At 37.8% G+C, this 23,284-nt stretch overlaps 1 protein-coding gene across 1 annotated transcript in view; it reads left to right on the top strand.

The window, feature by feature from the left end:
- The first annotated feature begins 3,861 nt into the window (after positions 1-3,861).
- tshz3b (teashirt zinc finger homeobox 3b) overlaps positions 3,862-23,284 on the top strand; it is a 39,784-nt gene continuing 20,361 nt past the window's right edge. Inside the window, exon 1 of the mRNA XM_088939172.1 lies at positions 3,862-4,249. Coding sequence (XP_088795298.1) covers positions 4,210-4,249 — 40 coding nt within the window. The 5' untranslated portion in view covers positions 3,862-4,209. The remainder of the gene's footprint in view (positions 4,250-23,284) is intronic.

Genomic DNA, 23,284 nt, shown 5'->3' with positions numbered 1-23,284 from the left:
CTCGACATTCAAAGTTATCATTAAGCGACAAACCCACCAGAAAACATCTGATATGGAGCACTGCCACATACTGTAACTAGCCTTCGGTTAACATGCTGGCTGACAAATACTAAAACAGGGAACAGAATGGCATTTACCATTTTACTCTGTTTTATTTATTTGTTCATGTTTTACACTTACACGGGTTCGATAATGTCAAGTGTACTATGAGACGAGATGTGTACGTGTACTGTACACGGCCCCCTTCTTACTCACCTGATACAGGCCCCGCTGTGAAAGAACACGCTCTTACACAAAGTGCTATCGAGGTGATTTAAATGAAAACAAAACATTAAATTATAATCTTTAATATCAATTTAAATCACTCACAACTATCAATTAAGTGTAGTCCTTTGTATTTTATGACAGTGTTCTACACTTTGTAGCACACTGTAGTTCTTGGCCTTCTCACACAAACGTGTACACATCTGTCTGAATGCTGATGAAAACAAATTCCACTTTATAATACTTAGCGATTGCAAAGTTTTAAGCTTAAAAATAAAGTTTATAGAATAAGCAAAATTGTAAAAGCATGTGATTGTTCATTTTATTTTTACATTCAATGCCTTGCAATACAACCTTAAAAATGTGTTTATCGATACCAGAAAACACATAACAGTTTGTAGTTCTAGCCACTACTTTTCAGTAATTATCGTTAAATCGCTGGTATCGCCGCTCAAAATGAATAAATCTTTCACTCTCCTTAACGTTTCTAAGGGTCACATTTCTTAATTGGATTCTGTCCAAAATTATCACCTCGACAAATACTACTCTTTGTGTTTATTGTTGAAAATAAAATATAGTCAGGTAATTTTAAGCATGGTGAAACATGCCTAACTCCATCATAAAAATGTGATTTATATAACTAAAGAAGTTAGCAAAAAGTATTAAACATGTCTAAAATATTTCCTGATATTTCCTACCTGTGTAGGGTGTAGTAAATAGATTTGTAAAGGACTGGTGAAAATTCGGACTGAACAACTTAGGACATCTTCTATTCCCTTCTGATTAAAAAAAAAAATCAAATCTATTATAATAGTCATTATAAAGATCATAACAACGTACGTATGCCATCAGATTTAGTAAAAATTCAGGATCCTAATAGACATTTGTTATGTGTACAGTACTGTTTTTACCTAGGCTAAGTTCAAAAGATCTCGACTTTTAAATCGTAACAAATTGACCTACGGAAGTGTACTTTTTGAATCCATGTACAGTTAGAAAAAAATCGTTTTTAACGGCTTAATTGACCACACTCTCGTGCATATCGTTTTTCACGGTGCGATTTTCTTTAAGACGCTTACAGGGCAAGTGAAACAAACTGTTGCTCGCATATTTAGGATGCATTTTAAGAACGATATAATTCCTTTTGTTTCCATGTTTCTTTTTTTAATTATAGGATTCAGGCTGTGTGGCCGCCCTAGATCTTAGACAATAAGGGAATGGTCTACATCGGGTCTGATGCTGTTCTAAAGCGCACCGTAACACAACAAAACCTGAAAACTAAAGGAGCAACTGATTCACTGTTCATGTTATAATTAACATCAACGCCTTCGCAGAAAGTAATATTGTAGCGTTCATCTCGTTTCATGTAACTTTTCTCCTTATGGGCTCCATTACGACACACTGTAACACAACTGATATTTTAAGTTTCTACTTCAGACCGATAATTATTTACAAAACATTAAAACAAACTAGCATTCCGACAGTTTTGCTTTGTCCGCAGAAACTTGTTAGTAGTAGTTTTAAGTCTTTTAAAAATATTTTCTTCAATAGTTTAATATAGCAGATAGCATTTACCTAGCGCTACATTTCCGTCTTTTTAAACGACACAAAAAAAAGACCCGTGATTGCACAGATCTCCCCTATGTCTGACGCAGTTAGTTTACAGCGATCGAAAATGAAAACGCCGTGTATTTTAAGATCAAAGACCCAGTCACTGTTATGTCTACCGTGTTTTCGGCGAAGTTACAGTGTTCTAGCTATTCGTATTGAGCCTCGCAGCCTCTGTTATGTCTGAGGCATTGTCGTTGCGATGTGCAGCCACTGTGACACTGATGGATGCGCCAATGGTTAGACGGACAGATGTTTGGGCGGATCTAACGGCATGCAATGCTATAGCGGCACACGGAGAGAGATTGGGCTAAAAACATCCCGAATCAGTGAAAGTCAGTTCTTTCTCTTCCCAACACAAGCCTGGTCGGCAGTAGCACAGGGATCGGATATTCTGCTCGTTTCCAAAGGCTCTCTTTCCTACCTTGGTTTGATCGTTCCTGCTGTGATCAGATAACTGTGACTGTTATAGTGTGAGAAGAGACCAGCGAAATGTCAATGGCATGGAATTGAACACATTTGGCAGGAGAAGCAGAATTTGACAACTCACCATTTTCTTGTTTGCAAGAAATTATTCGTCATTTTTTTTCCCTCACAGACAGTAGCCTTCCCCCCAGGGAATGGACCGTTGCGTTTTTATCCTAAAGACGATCTGAAAAATACGGACAACTTATCCACCTTTTTTTTTTCCTTTTGAAAAGTATTTCGATTTTCCTTAACTTGAAAAATAAAAATAAAAAAAGAACATACATTAAAGAAAAACCCGCCTATGTAAGATGCAAAGAGGCTGCATCTGTGCAACTGTAATGTATTTGGAATGATCCCAGATCTTGAACGATGGGGATATTTGGCGAATTTTGATCTTACCGTAAAAAGTGAGAGCGGTCTTTTTCCCTTCTGTGCTCAGAAAAACAAGGAAATTGTTTGTTACTGAATTTCTGCCTGACTCTTTTTAAGCGAAGACGGCATCTGGAGCAAGGAAGTCGCCTCTGATTTGCTGTTCCTGTCTTTAAATACCTACTATCGGCCACACAAAGAAAGGGAAAAAAAGTGCTATTAGCAGCCAAGAAAGTGTTTGGCAAAGCTGCTGATCCATGTTCATAAAGCAGTTGAAACACAGTTAGGGTCCATCCCCTCCTTCTGATGTACATTATTACAACAAGGGACACCCAATCAAGCGCGTATCTCATCGATTCAGACCGCTCTCAAATGGATTTTGTATATGCACTTGGGCAAAATAACCCTGTGAGCCAGTCTATCAAAGGCAATTCTGTCCACTTCTGCTAATATTTGCCTTCCCTTCCGTGACATCGAAAACGATATTCAAGTACAGCGCGAAGGGGGCTGCAAGTCACTTGGATTTTCATCTGATGGCTTCAGCAACCAGCAAAATTAAATAGGCTACTAGCCTGCTTTTCAAATTATGTCTGTTTGGGAACAGATTGCACATGGATAGTCACCTGAATAAGTGAGTATACTGTTTATTTATTTAAAGACGAGTTCTTCGCCCACTCCTTTTGAAGACATGCAACTAAATAGCAACGCTGTTTGGAAAATTGTGAAGTGGCTAAGTAATTCATACAGACACGTAACCTACCCTGCGTACACGCAGATACACAACCATTCGTATAGGAATGGCTTTTAAGTGATCAGCATTCCTCTTTCGTAGCTATATTTCAATTTTTTTTGCGCATACTTCTTCGATACATCGCTGTTTCTGTTATTTTGACCATATGTGTGAGTGCCACTCTGTACTACAGTACTTATGTGGAACGCAACCCTTCAGCGTTATGATTAGATTAAACACACAGTTGCACAATTAGACCCCGTACTTGAGGTTTGAAAGTCAATTCAATAGCTCGAATTAATCAAAGCCTCTTGTTAGCCTGCGGTGAGAAGATGCGTAGTGCACACATGACATAACAGTTCGAGGTACAAGGAGTTAATGTGACAGTGCTAGATGTTTGCCCCTGTTTGCAGACTTTGAGTGACGCGATCATCTCGTTTTCCTTTAAGCTTGCCTGTTGCAGCTCCCAGCGCTGAGTGAGGATCGCACTAAGGCAGAAGCTTTTTTCACTGTACTATCCGTCTCCACACTGTGATATCCAAGTCGGGGGGTGCGGAGGGGGGGAAGAGAGAGAGAGAGAGAGCGATCAGCCTCTCCTTCAGATCTGCCTTTTCTTCAGTGTCTTGACTTTTTGTTTGAAAACTGCCGATCTATGCCAGCCTGCTGAAAGCGCCCCAGGTATCGTGTATGAAAGCAAGGCAATCAAAGAGGAGCGGACCAGCTCGGAATCACGGCGGCTAGAGGAACTCTTCAGAAACCCTAAAACAAGCATGCCGCGGAGGAAACAACAAGCGCCCAGGCGCGCAGCAGGTACGCCGCACGATTTCGCTTTACATTTGCTCTTTTGCGCTACATGTGATTAAATCGGCACTGATGACACTGCCTCGTCGCCGTGCCATTATTTTCTGTACTTTTTAGGAAATGTACGATCGCTTGCTTACAGTACATAGGGATGATTGCTGTACGGAAGTTTTTTTTCCTCTCTCTGCTGTAACAGGACAGATACAAGGGTCCTTGGGAATCTTCTGGAGCCGTTATTACTAGGAGACGTTGCGGGTTTTTTTTGTGTGAACTTTTCTGTCCCCGAAGTTCACTACTAGATGAAATACGTTTCGCTTCTGGTCTGGCTTTTACGAACGAGAAAGGCTTCTGGGGGAACTGTTAGCATATTCCTGTAAAGTTAACTTGGAAGTTTTGATATTTCCCTTGTAGTGGCACCTCCATCCCTCCCCCACGTTTTTCCTTCGGTTCACAGACTCACTTGGATGAATTAGAGATCTATGAAGAAGCGAAGAAAAAAAGGGTTCTTATGTCAGCTGACTGTCATGAATCCTTTTGATGCTCGCCTTCGCAGTTGTTTTGTGCACTTTGGGGCCTTTGTGCGAAACCATTTGATCACAAAATGTCAACTTTCGCCCCGTTTCTGGGTTGGTTTTTTCAGTCTGCGAAGACTTTAGCTAAAGATGATTTTGTAGTCGACAATGAGAGTATGTGGATTGGAAGAGGGTTTAATGGGCAATTGCCATCTCCGATTTGATGGCTGATTGATTGCCTGTCATCTGGCCTGCCTTTGATCTATTCATTCCCGATAAACATCAATAAATCACTCCCCATGGCAACGCCGGCCTACGTGACGTCACGTCTGCTCTGACAACTACACCATTAAAACAGCTTTAATTGTGTCTGTATTGTTTCACTTTGGGCTATTGAACTTGTGTACTACCGACCAGTTGTGAAAAACATAACTCATAAACAGTTATTGTCGATAGAGTAGTTGATGTGTTATTATCCGCATGTCTGCATAATTAACTGTGCTTCATTACGGTATTTAGAAAAGTAAATAATAGTGTAGTAGTACTTGTAACTTTAGCCGTGAGTTTCAAATTTTTTTTCGTATATCAGCAACACGCATTCCTCATAAAAGCTGCTGCTGAGATGCTCACAGATCACGAAATAATTCCATATTAAACCGTCACAGAAAGCAGTTTTTGTCTGATCGATTAATAACTAGATTAGCTAACAACCGTAAAATGCAGGTTTTCAAGAAAAAAAGTTCGCTCTACACAGTGTTTTGTTTTTATTTTTGTGGTTTGATGGGACCACCTTTCGGCTGCATTTTTGTACTTTTTATATACACATTTTGTTTCTCCCCAATTAAATCCTTCAAAATAAACTCAAGCTGGTGAACTAGAAGTGTCTGCAATAAAGCGAACCCACTGTGCCCTCTCTCTAATGTTTATGGTTACATGATAGAAGAATAACAAACCCCCTTATGTTTTTCAGTACAAGGAATAATTTTAGCGGATGCTATAACATTTCTAGGAATTACACAGACAGAGCTCATATCGAAAACTTAACTCTAAGACTAATAGTAGATGGAAGAATGGTTTTGCTCCATCAAAATGACCCGTCAAAATGACTTTGTTTCATATTTGATTTGATTGTCTCTCCCCTGACAGGCACATTCATCAATAGCTTAATGGTCAATCAGAAGTTGGCAGAGTGAGTGCTTTCATTCTTTCCCATACGCTGGCTTAGGCTTTACTTTATCAAATGCTTTTGCCTAATGGATATGGGGATGAAGAATGACTGAAGGGCTACTTATTTAAGAGGAACGAAAAAAATAAAGCAGTTATGCTGTTGATGGGTGGATGAAGACAAATAAGTGAACTGTGAGAGGGTTTTTATTTTGAGTCACAGCAACTTCCTGTAATCTTTCCCCCCCCCCTTGTGCCGGCCCTCACAGCTGCAAGTTATAAGGTTCACGACTGCTTTGTGGCACACAAAGAGTGATGACAAATTGATTGCCTTGTAGTGATGGAAAGAGCAAGAAAAGATGTCAGACGATGGGGCTTGATTAGGAACTTTGGGAAATCCAGTCCCTAGCAACCTTGAGAATTTCATGAGAAATTCTTTTTTTTTCTCCCCCAAACTGAAAGGTCCGCTCAGCCGTATAAAAAGAAAAGTTGTTTTGCCAGCTTCATTAGTGTTCACCTAATTAGCTGTAAACCTGATGGATTCCTGACAGCTTTAATGATTGGAGATGACAAGCTCCGCGCACTGTCATCCAGCAGAATTAGGTTTGCAGCTAGTTTGATGTAATCAAGTTGATATTACACAGTCCTGCTTGCCTTTAGTTGTGCATTAACTCAATTTTCTGCTGCAGGTGACAAATGGGCTTTGGTACCTGGATAATCATGTCATAGGAATTAGGGTGCTTTTAATGGTCTGGAGTAGAATAACAACAAAGAACTCTCAACAGTGCTCAGCCTAGGAGACATAACAGGCAGGTGCACAAATTCTTTCTGTCTAGCTGGGCTGCAAAGGAACACTCCATTCAAGAGCCAGCAGCACGGAAAGCACAATTTCTTGTTTGGGGGCTTCAAAGTCCACAAGACCAAATCTAGTGAACATTTGATTACACAATTATAAGAGCATCTTGCATTTAAACCTTTTTTTTTCCCCCAAAAATGGAATGTAGCAAGTGTAAGTAATGCAGCAGTTAAATCAGGTTTATTCCGTAAAAGAAGATGAAATCTTTGCAAAGTGGTCTTTTTATTTTTACTGTGAGACAGAGTACAGGTGTTAGGTACTTTAGAAAGTGCTATCACGATTTGGCTCATTTTAAAATCATTTGTCTTTGAGGTGTATGATAATAGGAGTGTGTAATACGATACTTTTACTTTTACTATAAAGAATACATTTTGCTTTCTTTATAACATGCCCAGTTAAGGTTTAACATGCATGGTTAATTGATTAAAACCAGGCAAACTCACTTAGGCAAACAAAAATATGTATTTTATTAACATCAGAAACTATTGTCTAACTATGCCATTGTAAGACCTACACTTTTTAAGAGAAATCTGCCAGTCTGGATTAACATCTAATTAGGACAAATGTTATATTAAGGTGTAACAGGCCCACACTCTATCCAGAGTAAGGGTGGCTTTAAAACATTGCTGCTATAGATGAAAATTATTGATATGATTGCTCTAAACGGTTCACATTTTAGTTAGTACAAACTAAACAAAAGCCCTTAACACATAATATGTTTGCTCAGATTTCATTATTTTAGGGGAGAGTTGTAGGGAATTAAGGTGGAAACCTGGAGATGCTAAACAAAAACTGCTCAATTGTTTTCAGTGTGTGGAGACTTTTGGTTTCGTTAACACTGGTTGATAGGACCAAAGAGAGCAAATAAAAAATCAGTCTTAACTTATAATACGATAGACAATGCCACAAGATAATACCACAGAAACATTCTTTGTAATTGCATGAGTCTTGAAAAATGCAGATCTGAGAACTCAGAATGGATGGAGATTTTTTTTTCCGTTGGCCTTTTTCACATGAAAGCATTTGTCCTGCTTGCATGGACATCTGCAATTTCTCAATAAGCCATGCAAGCTACTGGTGGCTTCAGTCAGTAGCCAGTAGCCCTGAGCCTGTTCCACCTACAGAGGTACTTGAGCTGAGCCTTTTCTGGATTATACTTCCCTACAAACCTGCCACACATTACTCTCTTGGACAGAGATTCTCCCTAGCAGCCAGCTGACAGAATGATTAGTTATGGCCGTCCTCTGCTTTTTTTCCTGCAAGAAGTGAACAACAATGAAGGGGGTTAAGAGGGAAAAAAAAAGAAGAAAAAGAGAGAGAAAGAGAACATAACAGCCAGAGAGGAGGGAAAAGTTTCTTGAGAATCTCCAGTTAATAAACAGAATTTTCCAGAATCTTCTGTCATTGCTCCCATTAGCTTGACAGCTGTCAATTAGAGCCTCACTGCTCTCCAGGGCCACAGTTTATTGCGTGCGGTTGATGCTGTCATTTTGTTCTCAGTTTTGCCTTGAGCATTATCATGAGGGGGAGTGAAATAGTCAATAACTGATGTATCAGCAGTTATTTCGTAAATTGGCTCACAAGCCTGCATCCTCCCTCTTTCTTTTCTTTCTCTTTTCTTTAGTCAAGATTGTTTTGTGAAGAGATTACAGTGAAATGGGTTTGCGACAGGGTTGGGTGGAAAGCAGCACAAGCAAGGTAACCTAGCAATGCCAGGCCAGTTTGCTGTGTTTTGGACCATGCAGAAAGACCTTTCATTTCTTTTTTAAAGAGTTTTTAATGACGCGATGCTTACTGCATTAACAGTTCATTTTTTCAAGTTAAAACTCGGTAGGCCACTCATTACTTTATAAAAAAATTCCTTTGTCCAGTGTGTCCTACGGTTTACGTAATGACTGGCGATGTACAGTATGATCTCCTCGACCGATGTCATCAAACTTTTCTAAAGACATTAAAGGCTTTATTACGATTAAGATTAAAATATTTTCTTAATTTTAGGATTTCAACCAGATTTCCATTTGTCGTCAAGATGCACATCCTCTGTTATCAAGTCAGTAGCCCATTTCTGCTGGTGCGCTTTAACATTGTTGCGCAGGTCTGGCTCATCCTGGTCCTAGAGGACCCGCATGTCTGCGGGTTTTTGTTCCATCTTTGCTGTTAACGAGCTAAATCAGCTGGTTACTGTCTTAGCTGGACCAATGTAACAGCTTCTCCCAGCATTTCAGGTGCTGCTATTTTAAAGAGACCTTGAAATCCTACAGACACACTGGCACTCCATGACCAGGACTGGATACCCCCGCTGTAGTGTTTGTCTCAGGTTTCAGTTGCATTTATTGCACCGTTGGCTACTGAAGACAATGCATCTCCTTTAAAAATCCTGTTTGCCCCTTCATTGATTACTTTTCAGTAATTTTCACTATTGGTGTCCAGTTCTATCAATTAAGACAAGGTGGACATCCCTGTTTGTTTAGTAAAGAATGGCTTTAACTCGCTTCCTGGCCTTTCCTGGACAGTGCTTGTTTACTTAAGACACACACAAAAAGATTATTAGATATAAATTTGATTTTACTATCAGTTTACAGAAATAAACTTCGCTAGAAGGTATATGGTTTGCTATAGATGAGCCCTGTTGATCGAAAACAACAATAGCCTATTGCAGCTCTTCCATGGAATTCTACCAAGTAAAAATTAAAAGACTAAAACTTTGCAAAAGCCTGCACATACATAATGAAAAAATGTAACAGTTCATGTAATATTATGCAGAGCAGATGACAGATGTTTTAAGAGATCCTTAAATGTTGAAATAGAAGGACGTTCCGTTTTCTCAGTAGCGTAATTTCCTACCTCTGGGGGGTATTCTTATTCAATTAATCAATGATTATGAGTTATTTCGCTTAACGAGTAGAACATAATGTCATTATTAAGTTTGGTATTTAATATGCCAGTACTTTTGCATTATACAGGAAATAAATAAGTCACATCGTAGTGTTACCAAAAGACCAATACTCAATGCACTGTTCCGGTTCTGTAAGCTGAAGTCATAATAAAACACTAATAGACGTATAAAGCTGACAACCGGTTTGCACCCACTTTTTTAACCATTAGATACAGGGAAGTGAATAACAAATACCAGTTTGTTATTTGGTCTGAAACCTTTTTTAAAAAAGTTAACCCACCATTTCTGGTCAGTTGTTTCTAACCAACGGTGTACTATTCAACAACTTCGGTTTCTTTTCCGGCCTTCTGTAACCCACTCCTCCAAGTCAGAGTCTGTTTCTGTAGGACATGTGCTGGGGGCAGTTGTAAAGGTCAGCGACTGGGTTTAGAACCTTGTAAAATGAAATATGGCCCGGTTGAGTGATCTTTGTGCGTCGTTGACATGATCTGAAGGTGTGTTTTTGATCGGGGGGCGAGGGGGGGGGAGGTGTTGTGCTGTGTGTTGAGTCTCTTTCGGATCGGGCTCCGTGCCTGGGTTTCTTTTCACTGCGAGGTCAGGCCTGTTGTTGTCAGGCCAGATCACAGCAGGGCCCCCACGGGCTTGGCAAGGCTGAGCGAGACTGGCAGCCATCAGTCATCCCATCTGTGACACGGAGTCTGTTTTTGATGGCAGTAATGATGAAAGGTTTGGGAACTGTATAGGCCCCTGTAATCAGGGCCAGTGCTGACATCCTTTTCAACTTTGACAGCCTCTTCCTTTTCTCTCTTCACCGCCAAGACTGTCTCTGCTGATTTTTTTCCCCCTTGTTTCATGTACTTGATCAGTCTCAGATGCTGAGAATTATTTTTTTCTGTTTTTTTTTTGTTTGGAATGGGAGGGAGGGAGGGCAGCATAAGTCAGGAAAAAGCAAGGGGTGGTGGTGGGGGGGGGAGGTTGGAGTATGTGTGTGTGGAAAGTGTGGTGGTGGTAGTTGGGAGGGGGGGGGGGGGGGGGGCAGTTGCTTGCTCCCCCCCCTTTCGTGGGCCAGGCAGGTGTGAGAGGAAGTCTGTTTTTGTACTGTAGGCCTGTTGCTAATTAATGTTCCTTCGTAAGATTCTGTCGGAGTTGAGTAATGTTTTTGATCTTTATGCCTGATAACTGCATACTTAATGAGATTTCAAAGCTTCTTGAGATGTGAGTGCAGCTCCCTGCAATTATTGACAGATGCCTTTTCTTTGCCATTGGGTTCAGCTTCATAAATCCTCTCGCCGTAATGAGGTTCAGAAGTGCCACCCTGCCAGTGAGCTTAATGAAAAGGAGGGGGGAGAGAAGGGGAGTGGGGGGTGGGGGGGGTGATCACGCCCGTCTGACACATTTTTTTCTTTAAATGTACTCCGCAGATGTCAAGCTGTGGGTCGGGAATTAAAAAAAAAAGAAAAAATCTGATTTTCCGGGATATATTTTAGGTTATTGAATTACAGTCTGTGTTAAGGCCATTTGTCTATGTTAGGCCTATGTGTTTTATCTGAAATACTAGTATCATTGTATCAAGTAGACTTGATAGACAACTGCCCACATCACAAGCAAGGGATTTTTTTTTTGTATCATTTTGTTTCTTTTCTCCTTCTTTTTTTTTTAAATCTGAAGGGCAGGGAATAGGGGAAGAGAAACTGTTCCCTGGGTCACACATGAAGCCTGCCCCTTACTGTGCACTTGAAACATCGTAGATTTCATTTTCAGGAGTCCTGAAACCGAATCCTGGTGGAGAATAGCTGCACCATGCCAAACAGTCGATTTCCTTTTCAGCAGAGTCATATATCATTGACCCACCCTTTCCTCCTGACAGAATGACATGTGTCATTTATCAAATGGGCCTTGCCAGACAAAGAAGGAGGGAGCAGGAAAGAGTGCAGAGTTTTGTGCGAGGGCTGTCTTCTCCTCTTAGTGAGGAGTTGGTGAAACGGCGCTGCAGATTCTGAGGTTGTTAACCTGGTGGGGAGGCTGGGTTTGGGGAGCCAGAAATGGTGTGTGTGGGGGGATTCAGTGAAGAGGGGGGATGAAAGGGGTGCCTATGTGAAAAGGTTACACCACTCTGTATCACGTTCTGCCTCTTGCACTCCCTAACCCCTGTGTGTGAGGTGACACGAGTATGAGCTGGGGAGAGGGGGGTGGTGTGTGTGTGTGTGTCTCTGTGTGCGTGCGAGTGCACAGGCTGACAGGTATCATTCAAAGCCTCAGCAGCTTGCTGGGGGTTGTGTAAATGAATCTGGGCCCTCTTGGTTTCACATGATTCAAACGTGCATTATTGAAGATGGATGTTTCTTAAAAAAAGATTGATGATGGATATCAGGCTTATGGTGCCATTTATCATTTTGAATATTATTTAGACTTGCCGTGTAAAGCTGTAACTTGAGATTTGGAGGAGCTGGGATGGAATGGAAGGCCTAGATGTGCACCATTTGATGGATGGCTTTGCTTTCTAGTTGTTTGTTACCAGATACCGGCCGGTCATTATGGGGCTGCCTTGCCATTTTTTTTGTAAAAAAAGGAGGGTTAGGGGGCTTTTAAGAAAACCAATTTTAATAATCTCGATACGTTAGATTGGTTGATACTCATGTTTTTTTAGGTAAAAAATGTTCAACAGTTTTGGGCAGAAGAGACAAAGCTGTAAAGAGGAATGTAACATCTGGGGTTAATTAGGTAAAAGAAACCTTAGTTTTTTGCTTGTTTAGTTATTCCTTATTGTTTTCCACACCTAATGGTGAACCCCCATTGGTAAAGTCAACTATTAAGATTTCACCGTTTCTTCAAATCTCAAATTCAGAAGGACCTTTAATCATTTGTGCCGAGAAGAACGCAAAATAAGTTTTTATAGAAAATAGTTTATTTAAAAAATAAAGGGTTTTAAACAAACAATTGTACAGATGATGTTTTTCAATAAATGTGAAAAAAATCTGTTTTTAAAAGGTAGTATTTCTACTCCCTATAGAAGGAAAATTAAATATTGACAATGATACTAGTGGACACCATTTATATCTTCTTCTGATATAAAGCTAAGCTGTAAAATTTATATTTTTGTTTCAGATGATTCAACTGAATAGTTCTGAAAACTTTTTCTGTGTTCTGAACTAGTCAATTGTAATAGAACTATTGGAAAACTATTTTCTGTTTATCAAAACAGTTGCATCTCACATCTCCTGTTGAATACTTTAATAAAGAATGGATAAATTTCCAGAACTTCTTTGTAGCAATATTCTCAGACATTCTGAAAGGAAATTAAAGGTACAAGTCATGATTTATACAACTACTTGTAAAATTTATCAACCCCCACCCCCATTTACATCTGAGCTATGTTTACTTTAGGTTGAGCTTTACAGTAGGTCTCATTGTTTAGATTCTAGAATCCATTATGAACTCGGGACAGAAGCAGATAGCTTGGCAGCACACCTTGTCACAGGAAAATACACTAAGAGGAAAGAGGAAAGCCATTTTTAAGTTTTTGCCACCATGAATAACAGAGAAAAGGCAATAAACTAATGTAGTTTGGGTCAATTAGGGGATAGAGGTAAGGTTCTGTCACAGGAAAAAGGTGGTTTTGTTTTTGTGCTCTTTTATTCTTATCCCTTTTTTCAGTTTTATAGCAGGAGACATGATTTATTGTAGCCATCCATCTTTGGGACTCATCCATCACCTCCTGGTTGCTAGGCAATCATGGCAGCAGCTGTTTGCTTTGAATCAGACAGAAAAGTTGTCAATCATCAAAGGCAGGTGAATAGCATTAGAAACACGCTATTGTCAGACGGAATAATTAATCAAAGAGAGAAAAGATAATTAAAAAGATATGACCCTTGCAAGTACTTGCTCTGGGTTGCTTGGGAAAAAAAAAGAAAAAAAGAGAAGCTTGCCTGGTCTTTTCTAGACACTTAAGCAGCTGAGGGCTGATAAAAATACACTCTGGTAGTGCATAGGTTTTAATTAATTAAAGAGCAGTGAAAAGGATAGAAAAAGAAAATGAATGGTTTGAAAGAGCAGAGGTAGATGGGAGAAGAGTCTGACTACAAGCATAAGACAATTTTACTTTGATAGAAAGCGTCACAACTTTTTTTTAAGTATGTTGATTTCCATAGTTCAAAACAGACAACAATATCCCAGAGATTATTTAAAAAATGCTTATTGTAGAATATGTTACCACCAACACACATACTCAAACATATTCTTCTGAGCAAGTGAATAATCCTTGTACTAACACGTACTCGGATAAATACAGTTTCCACGTTGGAAAAAAATTATACCTCATACTCTTCGTTTCCCATTCGTTCTGTTGCGCTCTCTGGTTGTATTTTGAGTCAGAGGCACAGCAGCAGCAGTCACCCTGGGCTCTTCTCACTGCTACAGGGGGATTTCCCTCAGTATGTACAACACAGTAGCTTTGCTATCATTGCACTGAGGTGCCCCTGCCTTGGATACAGGCAACCTGTATGTACACATACTGACTTCACCAACACCTCATCAAAACAGCCCTGTACAAGCCAGAGAAAGCCCCTGGAGAATCTAATTTGTTGTGGAATATCAAAGGATCTATTGTGCCCAGCCCAGCAATAACCCTTTGGACACCTTAAAACAGTTTTAATGTAATATATATTTTTAGGTGAAGCATTTGCTACCAAGCACAGAGGAATGAATGGCCATGATTATGTTCCCTGTATAGAGCATAAAGATATTACTGTATGTAAATTAGGTGCAGTGTGCAGTGCTGGATTTCCTTTTTACGTTCAAAATAAGTTAAAAAAACTGTGGAGCTGCTGCATGTCATGGCTCACTCACTCTCTGTCAGATCGTCAGAGAGGATTTTGTATTGCCTGACTGATGAGAATAAGTACAGAAGATTCTGTTAAGGCAATGTCAGGTAATTGGCAAAGCTGCACACATGTTTGTATAATGTTCTCAGTTCCCAACTCTCACCAAGCTTTAAACCTTTGTGCAGACACATCCCTGATAGACTTGCAACGCAGTTACTTAGCTTAGTATAAGCTGCCCTGAATTTTATACAGTTCTGGTCTAATAAGGGCTAAGTAGTACTGTAGAGATGATATTGTAATATAACTTAAACAATATGCTGGTCATTTAACTGATCTTTATCACACCAGTAAGATATATTTTAAATCCACTTTAAGCATGAAATTTACTGTACAAAGCGTGTAGCACTCAGTTTCAACTTAGTTTAATATTTTCAGAAATGGTTTCTTTTTTTAATCAGTAGATATAATGAAGTTGATGTATGTGGGAAAAGTTCTCTAATTTCTGACTGAATTTACAGTATACTTTCTTGGCGTCCCCAAGCAGTTATCTTTCTAAATAATAAAGTTTCATCGTATCGATAGTAATTTTCCCTTCTGAGATTCCATACAATGTCCTTCTTATCACAATAATGACAAAACTGCCTTTCACATGTAGGACTAGGACTTTGAGCTCCTCATACCACAGCTGCAGTAAGAACTTAGCCATAACATTTTAAAATGATGTTGTGGGAAAAGAGAATAGTCTCACCTTGTGCTCTGCCATACTTAAAAAGCTTTAGCCTAAAGCTTTGCCCTGAGCAAGAAATATTTTACATTACCCGAAGCATTCAATACTAGCCCACTAGTTTGTGCTACAGATCCTTACAACCCAACAGACAGGATATTAAGGTTGTAATAGTCTGTTTAAGCCACGGAAAGTTGCATTTATTTTAGCTAAAAAAAATGGATGCAAAAGTATTTGAATCAGAGCAGTTTTAAAACAATACTTCATAAGTACATGAATACAAATTGAAATATTTAAAATACCTAGTGTATTTCCATTCCTAGAGCTGTCTGGTTAATATTTTGACATTATGGGCATAAACGTAAATGGAAAACACAAATCACTATTTACAAGAAACAAATTATTAGATCTAGCACATCAAAGCTTGAGCAAGTCCCATGTAGTTATTAAAAAATAAAGTGAAAGAGGTGGCAATGTGTTGTGATGTTCATAGATTTGGGATTGTGAAACATTGAAATAATTAGACTTTGTTTGAAAATTTTAAAAAATAATTCTTAAAATCAAAAGTACAGGACATTTTGACATCAAAGCATTTGGAATACAAGACCCAATGTTTTTATTTTAATCAGAAGACGAAAAAGTAATCCTGTGAAGATGTTGCTCAAATAATAAAAAAAAATGATATCTCATTTGTGTAATCCAGTTTTGAAATGTTGAATTTCCCTTCTGTTTACTTCACAGAGAAAAAAATCAGTTCTCTCATACTTTGGCACTGTGGTTATTAAAAAAAAAAACATTACATCCTACTAAAGATTTTTAGTATTATTACCTGCTTTTCAAATGCAGAACATCAACAATCATTAATTTGAGAACAGGAATGAGCTTTAAATATGCTGGTCTGAAAAGCTATATTTAATAAATTAAGATTCACCTAGGCATTTTAGTCTGCTAATATTTAGCTAATATTCTGTGACAAAATGAGAAAAGGAAAAAATTGCCAGGAAAGGGTTTTCCTTTTTTGACCAAATTATTATTTTCATTTGCAAAAAACCTAAAATTGCAGAAAAAGCAGAGCGTACAAATATAATATTTATAATTCTATATTTACTATTATAATGCAGGAACACCTTGCTGCCTGAATCATGTCAGCCTGGGTGGCATATATCAAATCCATACGTCCATTCTCATGGTCTGGTTGTGTTTAGTGTAACAGTGGTCTGCAGCAGTTTTACAAAAAAATGAACATGAGTGGGTGAGAGGTGATGTTGGAACTGAAGGATGTCGAGTTAACCATTGCAAGGCTATAAAAATACTTCACAGAATTAAACTGAGAAAAGATGTACCATATTTCACTAATGTCATTTGTACAAGATACTGAACTATAGGCTTACAAATGGGGAAAAAGCATGTTGCCTACATTTGTTTTTGCTGTAACAAGTATCCTGGATTTGCTACAGTACCTATGAAACAAATACATGTACATAAAAACTAATGAAATGTAGTGATCCTCATATGTTTTCATTCATTCATATTTATACTATTAATTTGTATAAAGTAGTTGTAATGATTATACAACAGAGGAGTCTAACACTACAACCATCTGAGGAAATACAATAGTCTGAAGTAACTAGTGAAGAACTGAAACATGTTCAAAAAGAAACACTGGCCCTTTTTTTTACGTTGTTTGCATTTACATCTTCATTCACAAACGTTTCAAGAATATATGAAATCCCCACTGTGACAAAAGCATCAGACCACAGTGTACTTAACTGCAGATGTACCCATTGGGCAAAAAAACCTCTATCCTATTGGCTATTTAGAATTTGTCTTTCCATGCAGAGCTGTAAGAACTAAGATATTTCTTTCAGTAGACTTCCACAGATAACTCTGCTTCTCTGATTTTATTCATTAATAATACTGACCTAGTCTTTTGTTGTCTTTGGTGAAAAGGTTTGTCTTCTTAGCTTGCCTTATCTTTCTTTTTTGCACTTGAGTTTTGTCTAAACCCTGAGTCCATGGAGTTCCTGTTAACATATCTTGAATGAAGTCCTATAAGGGTACAAACTTCTTTGTGATTTAATTGTATTATGTGCTTAAACAAAAACGGAGGCTTTTTTTTTTTGCAGAACTATTCTTCCGCATGCAGCCTTGTTACACTGTAAATGTCTAGTGCCTGGCATTAGACAGACAATGCTTACAACAGTTACACACTGTTTATGAATTCCAGAAGCATTATACAGTGAGGTTACTGGAATTTCCTTAAAAAAACTGGCATGAGGCATGTGGGAGTGCAATAAATCATGTTAATCAATTACAGGATACATCATGGAATTCCAGACATAGTGACACAGTTTACAGTGCTTGGAATATCATGATCCAATTATCACATGATGTCACTGAACAGTCAACCTATAATCTTTGGTTGTATATTGTAAAAATCACACACAGACAGAAAATAGGTATGTTCATACGAGAACAGCTTTTAAAAAAAGAGGAAGTCAATTTTGTCAGGAATCTCTGAATTTAAAAGGAGCAGTGTCTTCTTTCAGGAGCTCAATGAGAAATTCATTAAATCTAGTATTTTTTTCCCTTCTTCTTTTATTGTCTCTTGTTACTTAGCATTTCCTGTACATCTTTTTTTAGGGGATTCTTGAGATCAATTCCTTTTAAAGCAGGCAGCTCTCGTATTTTAACTCCAATACAGGACACTGCTCACCGCTACAGAAAAATAGAAAAATTTGCTGTTCCAAATGGAACGCCTTTAAGCATGCATCAGCTTGGAATCTGTTCAGTTATCATTTTATCATGACACTTAAACCTGCAGTACATTAATATAGGCGATAGCGACTCTGCTTTTCAGTGCTCTACAATTCAGATAACTTTCTGCGTTTGCACAGATATGGGAAACTGGATAATCTTGTGGACTTACAGTGGTATGAATTTACTGTTGCTTAGTCTTCTGTATGCAGGTGATGCAGGTGAAAAAAAAATCTGTGTACTAATTGTAGTGTAACAAATATTGCCCATATAAGAAATGCTTGCCATTTTTACTTTTTAATAAAAAAAAACCTTTATAGCATAAAACAACCCAGTGATAATACTGAAAAGCATATAATCTTTTTGACTTGAGATTTAAAATATAGTGATTTGCTGGCAAATGACATCCATTTAAGCTGTTTCTGCCAGACAGACAAACAGCTGCTTATCATTGAACAGTGCTGCTTTTCAGTTTGGAAGCAGGTTTAAAACATTAGTGTCAGAAATTAGAAACAGCTAATGCCAGACAAGAGTTGAACCTGGAGTTCACTTTAACTCTTAAAGCCATCCAGGAGCTTAGGGAAAGACATGAATGGGTGGTTTTAAGAGACAGTATTTGTTCAGGGTGATGTCATTTTAACAGGGACTCTTTCCTTAAAATTAAATCACCCAGAACAGACTTATTTTTTTATAAAAGACCTTAAAGAACACAAACTACTGTATGTTCTTCGTGTACACTGGAAACGCTACTAAAATCAATTGGGGGTTAATGGGTTAATTGTTTTCTGAGATTGCAGAGTAGGTGTTTGTTGGCAAAACCTGCAACAGGGCCCACCGCACGAGTAAACATGATTTCATTTATACAGGAACAGGTTGCGCGTTGCGTCTAAGAATGTTGTTTCTGGCGACTGTTTCAGATCAATGCGTAGCACAGCATGCTGGGGATTCTTGTTACAAAGTACCAAGCACTGCCACAAACCGAAACACGTATTTTTCAAATTGGATATATCCCGTTTAGTTGAACGAAAGGTCAATCGTTCCGATACTTCAAGAGTGCCCAAATGAACAATCGTGGCTCAGTTTTGTTAACTGTAGATAACATGCACACGGATAGTTTCAAATATCAAAGCTATTGTGAAATCACAATCACGTTACAAAAACACACTGTAGCTCTCGTTATATTTTGCTTTTCCGAAGGGATCCTTCAAAATAAAACGACAAAAACCTCACAATGTATAATATTGTAACTAAACGACATTTAGAGAATGCACACGCAAAATAAAGTACTTGACAACATTTAACCATTCAAATTGTATTTGTGCTGCTTGTAGTAATCATATCAATAAATATAACTCTATAAATAAACATAACATAAGATATGTTCCAGTTTTGGTAAAACAGAGAAACCTGTATCACAACTATTTAAACACGTGATTCGTATAGCGTTTCCGATGCGATTCTTTTATCCGGACGCAGAGAAGTTAACAGCAGCAAATGCAAGAAACTGTAATATACGTACCTTCAAATATTTTGAAGAAATCTTTGAACTCTGTTTTCTTGAACGCTGAATAAACTGAACAACAGCGCTCTAAAACGTATCTTTGCAACACATTTACGCAAATAAACTTCAGTATAATCCACAATTTTGCTCTCAGTTCCTACGCCTTGAATTTTGCTGAATGACGTGATTGATTCTTGCTCTTTTATTAGCTAATTTTGTCAAAATTCTGGTTGACGTCACCCCAAATTTGTGTTCCCGATGATTACGTTTTTGAACGAGTTTTTAAACGTCCTGAAACGTCATGTTCCCTCAACCTTAAGCGGGCAGAAACCATTTTAATAGCAATTTGCACAATATTTCATTCTACGTTTTTGTGATCCTTTAACTTGTTCCTTAATTAAATCTCTGTCACTTTAAAATTTCTAATGTTTACACTTTTAAATTAGTGTAAATCGTAGAATAAAATACAATACTTTTTCCATACATGGAGGTTTTAATATAAACTTTATGTATAACCTTTAATTCGATTATTTGAATAAGGGATACAGGGAGGTGGAATGTTTGTGATTGTTACTGTGTTGTATTTTTATCAAATGTAATTATCTTTTTAGTAATGCACTTTAAGCAAGGTTCGATTTTGTTTTCATTGATGATGTGTGACCATTACCAAACTATAATAACATGGGGCATTTACAAATAAACATTTACAAGATGAATCACAATGTTAAACACTTCACTGGAGTTGTCAGATCTGCTTCTGATGTACTGTGGTGCGGCTGTTGAAGAGTTAATACTAAACTTGCAAAATAAAAAGACAAATGTTGCAATTATATGCTTTCCTGTTTAATCAGGGCAACACATGATATGCATTAGACCAGACGTTTTTCATTTACTGAACACCTTGGCCTTTTTAAATAAGAACTTTGAAAACAGAGGAAGAAAGTGACTATATCCAATATCCGCACCTGTGTTACTTACAAAAACTACCCATGCCCTGGAGCTTTGAACATACTTGATTGTGTAGGAATCAAAATACTGGATCAAGACTAGACAATGGCCTGTGAGTCTTGCAGAGATTCAGTAGTCTAGACTGCTGGCAAATGTTACTCTGAATCAAACCAGATAGATTCCTAAGCACGTATAATGTGAAACTTTATATTTCTGTTGTGAAAGAGGAACAACAAAAAAATGCCTTCAAAAGACTGGCACACAAGGAATGCGATTTTGGGCTACAAAACCATTATATAGTACAAGACACACTTTTGCTGACAGTGTAAGTGAACATAAATTGTGAGGCTTTAACCACACCAACAGAAAAGGTATTCCTTAATAATACCCGAATACCCGCTTTCATTTGAACAGGTTTTGGGGAGAATACGCTATAGTCACAGATTACCCCCACCTTGTTTGCAGCTCTGTTCTTCATTATTTGAAATTAAATGATACAATTATGGGTTTAAATAGACCCCTTCGGTTTGTACATAGCCAAAAAGTCTTACTGTAAGTGTCTGTATTTTCATTACAATTTTACTTGTGAGAAGCCTGTTTGTTTCTGTACTGCTACCACTTCAATGAAAGAAGTCTGAGCTTTAAATTATATCTACGTTTTACTTTAGTTTCTGTTTGAGCTCTTACATTTGGGTCTGTCACAACAATGGGGAGGTTCTTTTTTCATTTGTTAGGGTCTTAGTAGCAGTTTGTGAGGGATTTTGACGTTGTGGCTGGGTTGTTTCTGCATTTTTTGTTTACTATATGCATAAGATAGCAACAGTGGCAGTGTTAAAAACTACAACTGTGATATGCTGGAAGAAGTTTTGCCGCAGTGGTTGATGATGCTGTTAAAAATTTGTGGATGAATGACGTTACCAGTTGTGCTGTTTTATAATTTCACCTTTGTCAACCTTTTAAATATTGTATGTTCTGTACATATGTAAAAACATTGTTGCACATTGGCAACTTTCATTCTTCAACCTCAAATGATATGCTAGTTATAATCCAAGCTACAGTACATTTTATCTCTTTTAAATTAAACATTAAACATTCATACTGTCTTTTAAAACACCATTGAACCTTATTATATTAGGATCCTTGTAAAACAGAACAATGAGAATATAAAATTTTACTGTTTCAAATTGCTATAATTAAAAGAAATACATTTTGGTGACATTTGTCAGAGGGGGGAAATAGTTTAGACAGACATGAGGCTACACAGCCAGTTAAAAACATTGGCTTAAAACTTCACATGTTCACTTGCCAACTAAGTGCAGGATAATTCACTTTTAAGTATTTAATTGATAACTAAAACGATAAAAACAACTGGTTAAGTTTTTTTAAGAAAACCCAGAAGATGTACTAATGAGTATAAATATGTCATACTACTCCATGTAGTACTGTAACTTTATTGTAAAGTTCATAATACAATAACTGAAACGGAGAGCACAGTTGTTTTTTTTAAATAAATAAAACGCTTGCTGTCTGTGCTCTGTTCCATAATATCAGAATATTCTCTGAGCCTCAGTAGCAATGAACATTACATTCTGTTACATTTAAAAGCAGAACAGCTCTATTAACATTTTGATGAGCACTTGAATAATATCGATTTCAAATGATCAATAGTCTGAAACGTTAATAAATTTCAATGATAAAAATGTCGGGAGAGTTTGGAAGGTAAAGGTGCTGAATTACTAGTATGTGAAGGTATTGGGTGTACATATGAAACAATGGTTTGTCTTTAAAAGGCTGCAGTCTTTCTTTCCAGATGCAATTGTTTTAGGCCTTTATCCAGACATCCTCATGCTGTTATTTTCTGTCACACTATCTACTGTCTCACACTATCTACTGTCTGCATCATGAATCTCGTTTATGAATGTACAAAACATTTTTAAACAGATAGGAAATAAAAATGGGGACCATTAATTTTTCTATAGTAAGGTAGCTTCAAGAAAATACAGTGGTGTTCCTGTAATAAAACAGTAATTGTCATGTGTTTAGGGAAAACAAATCAAAATTCTTGCTTCCTCCAGGATCTAATCAAAGTTATTAAAAAAAAGCTGGAATATGCATGTCTAGTGTATGCATTGCAAAAACAAGGAAAATCTGTTTTCTGGTTAAAGCTGTCTTTTATTTCTGGACATTGTGTCTTCTGTAAGAATTGTATTTTAATTAGCACATTATTAAATGAAAACAACACAGCTTGCACTTTTGCTGCAGCAATAAGAAATGCCAATGAAATGCTGCATTATTTCCTAATACTTATTTCCTATTGTATTAAGAGGTGAAAAAATCTCCGCAGAACGAACTTATTCGTTTTGATGGCTGCCTCTTTCCACATTCAGCAAAGGAGCCTGGGTCTTTCCGTCTGACAAATTGAAATAATTCTTCCCATCGGTTTGCAGCGTAGTACTGAGGGAGACAGAGGAGGAAGAGCTGGAAGCTCTTTCTTTTTCTGTTTGAGACGAGAGAAGCTCTCTCTGAGATTGTTCAACTCATGTGCGTGTTATGTCATACAGCAGTCATAATGTCTGGCTCAGTGGTGTCTTAATTACACATCCTGTTTACATCCTTTTGTGTTTAATTTCAGCACGTAGCCCACAGTTCCCCAGCTACCCTCACCTCCTAGATTCTGCTTGGTTAGTGGGTCATACTCTTTAAAAGTATGAAGCACTGCGCCGGTAAGGAAAGAGCCCAAGCTCCATTACTGTCATTGCCACTTAAATCTTTGTCACGCTGGATCAACAAAACAAAAATCTTGCATTCCTTACAAAATCGTATACCACATTTACAGCTTCCCAGGCCCAATTTTTTTTTCCTCTGG

The sequence above is a fragment of the Atractosteus spatula genome, chromosome 21, assembly GCF_055471065.1.
Source record: "Atractosteus spatula isolate fAtrSpa1 chromosome 21, fAtrSpa1.hap1, whole genome shotgun sequence".
NCBI lineage: Eukaryota > Metazoa > Chordata > Actinopteri > Semionotiformes > Lepisosteidae > Atractosteus > Atractosteus spatula.
This window is presented reverse-complemented; position numbering and strand designations above follow the sequence as displayed.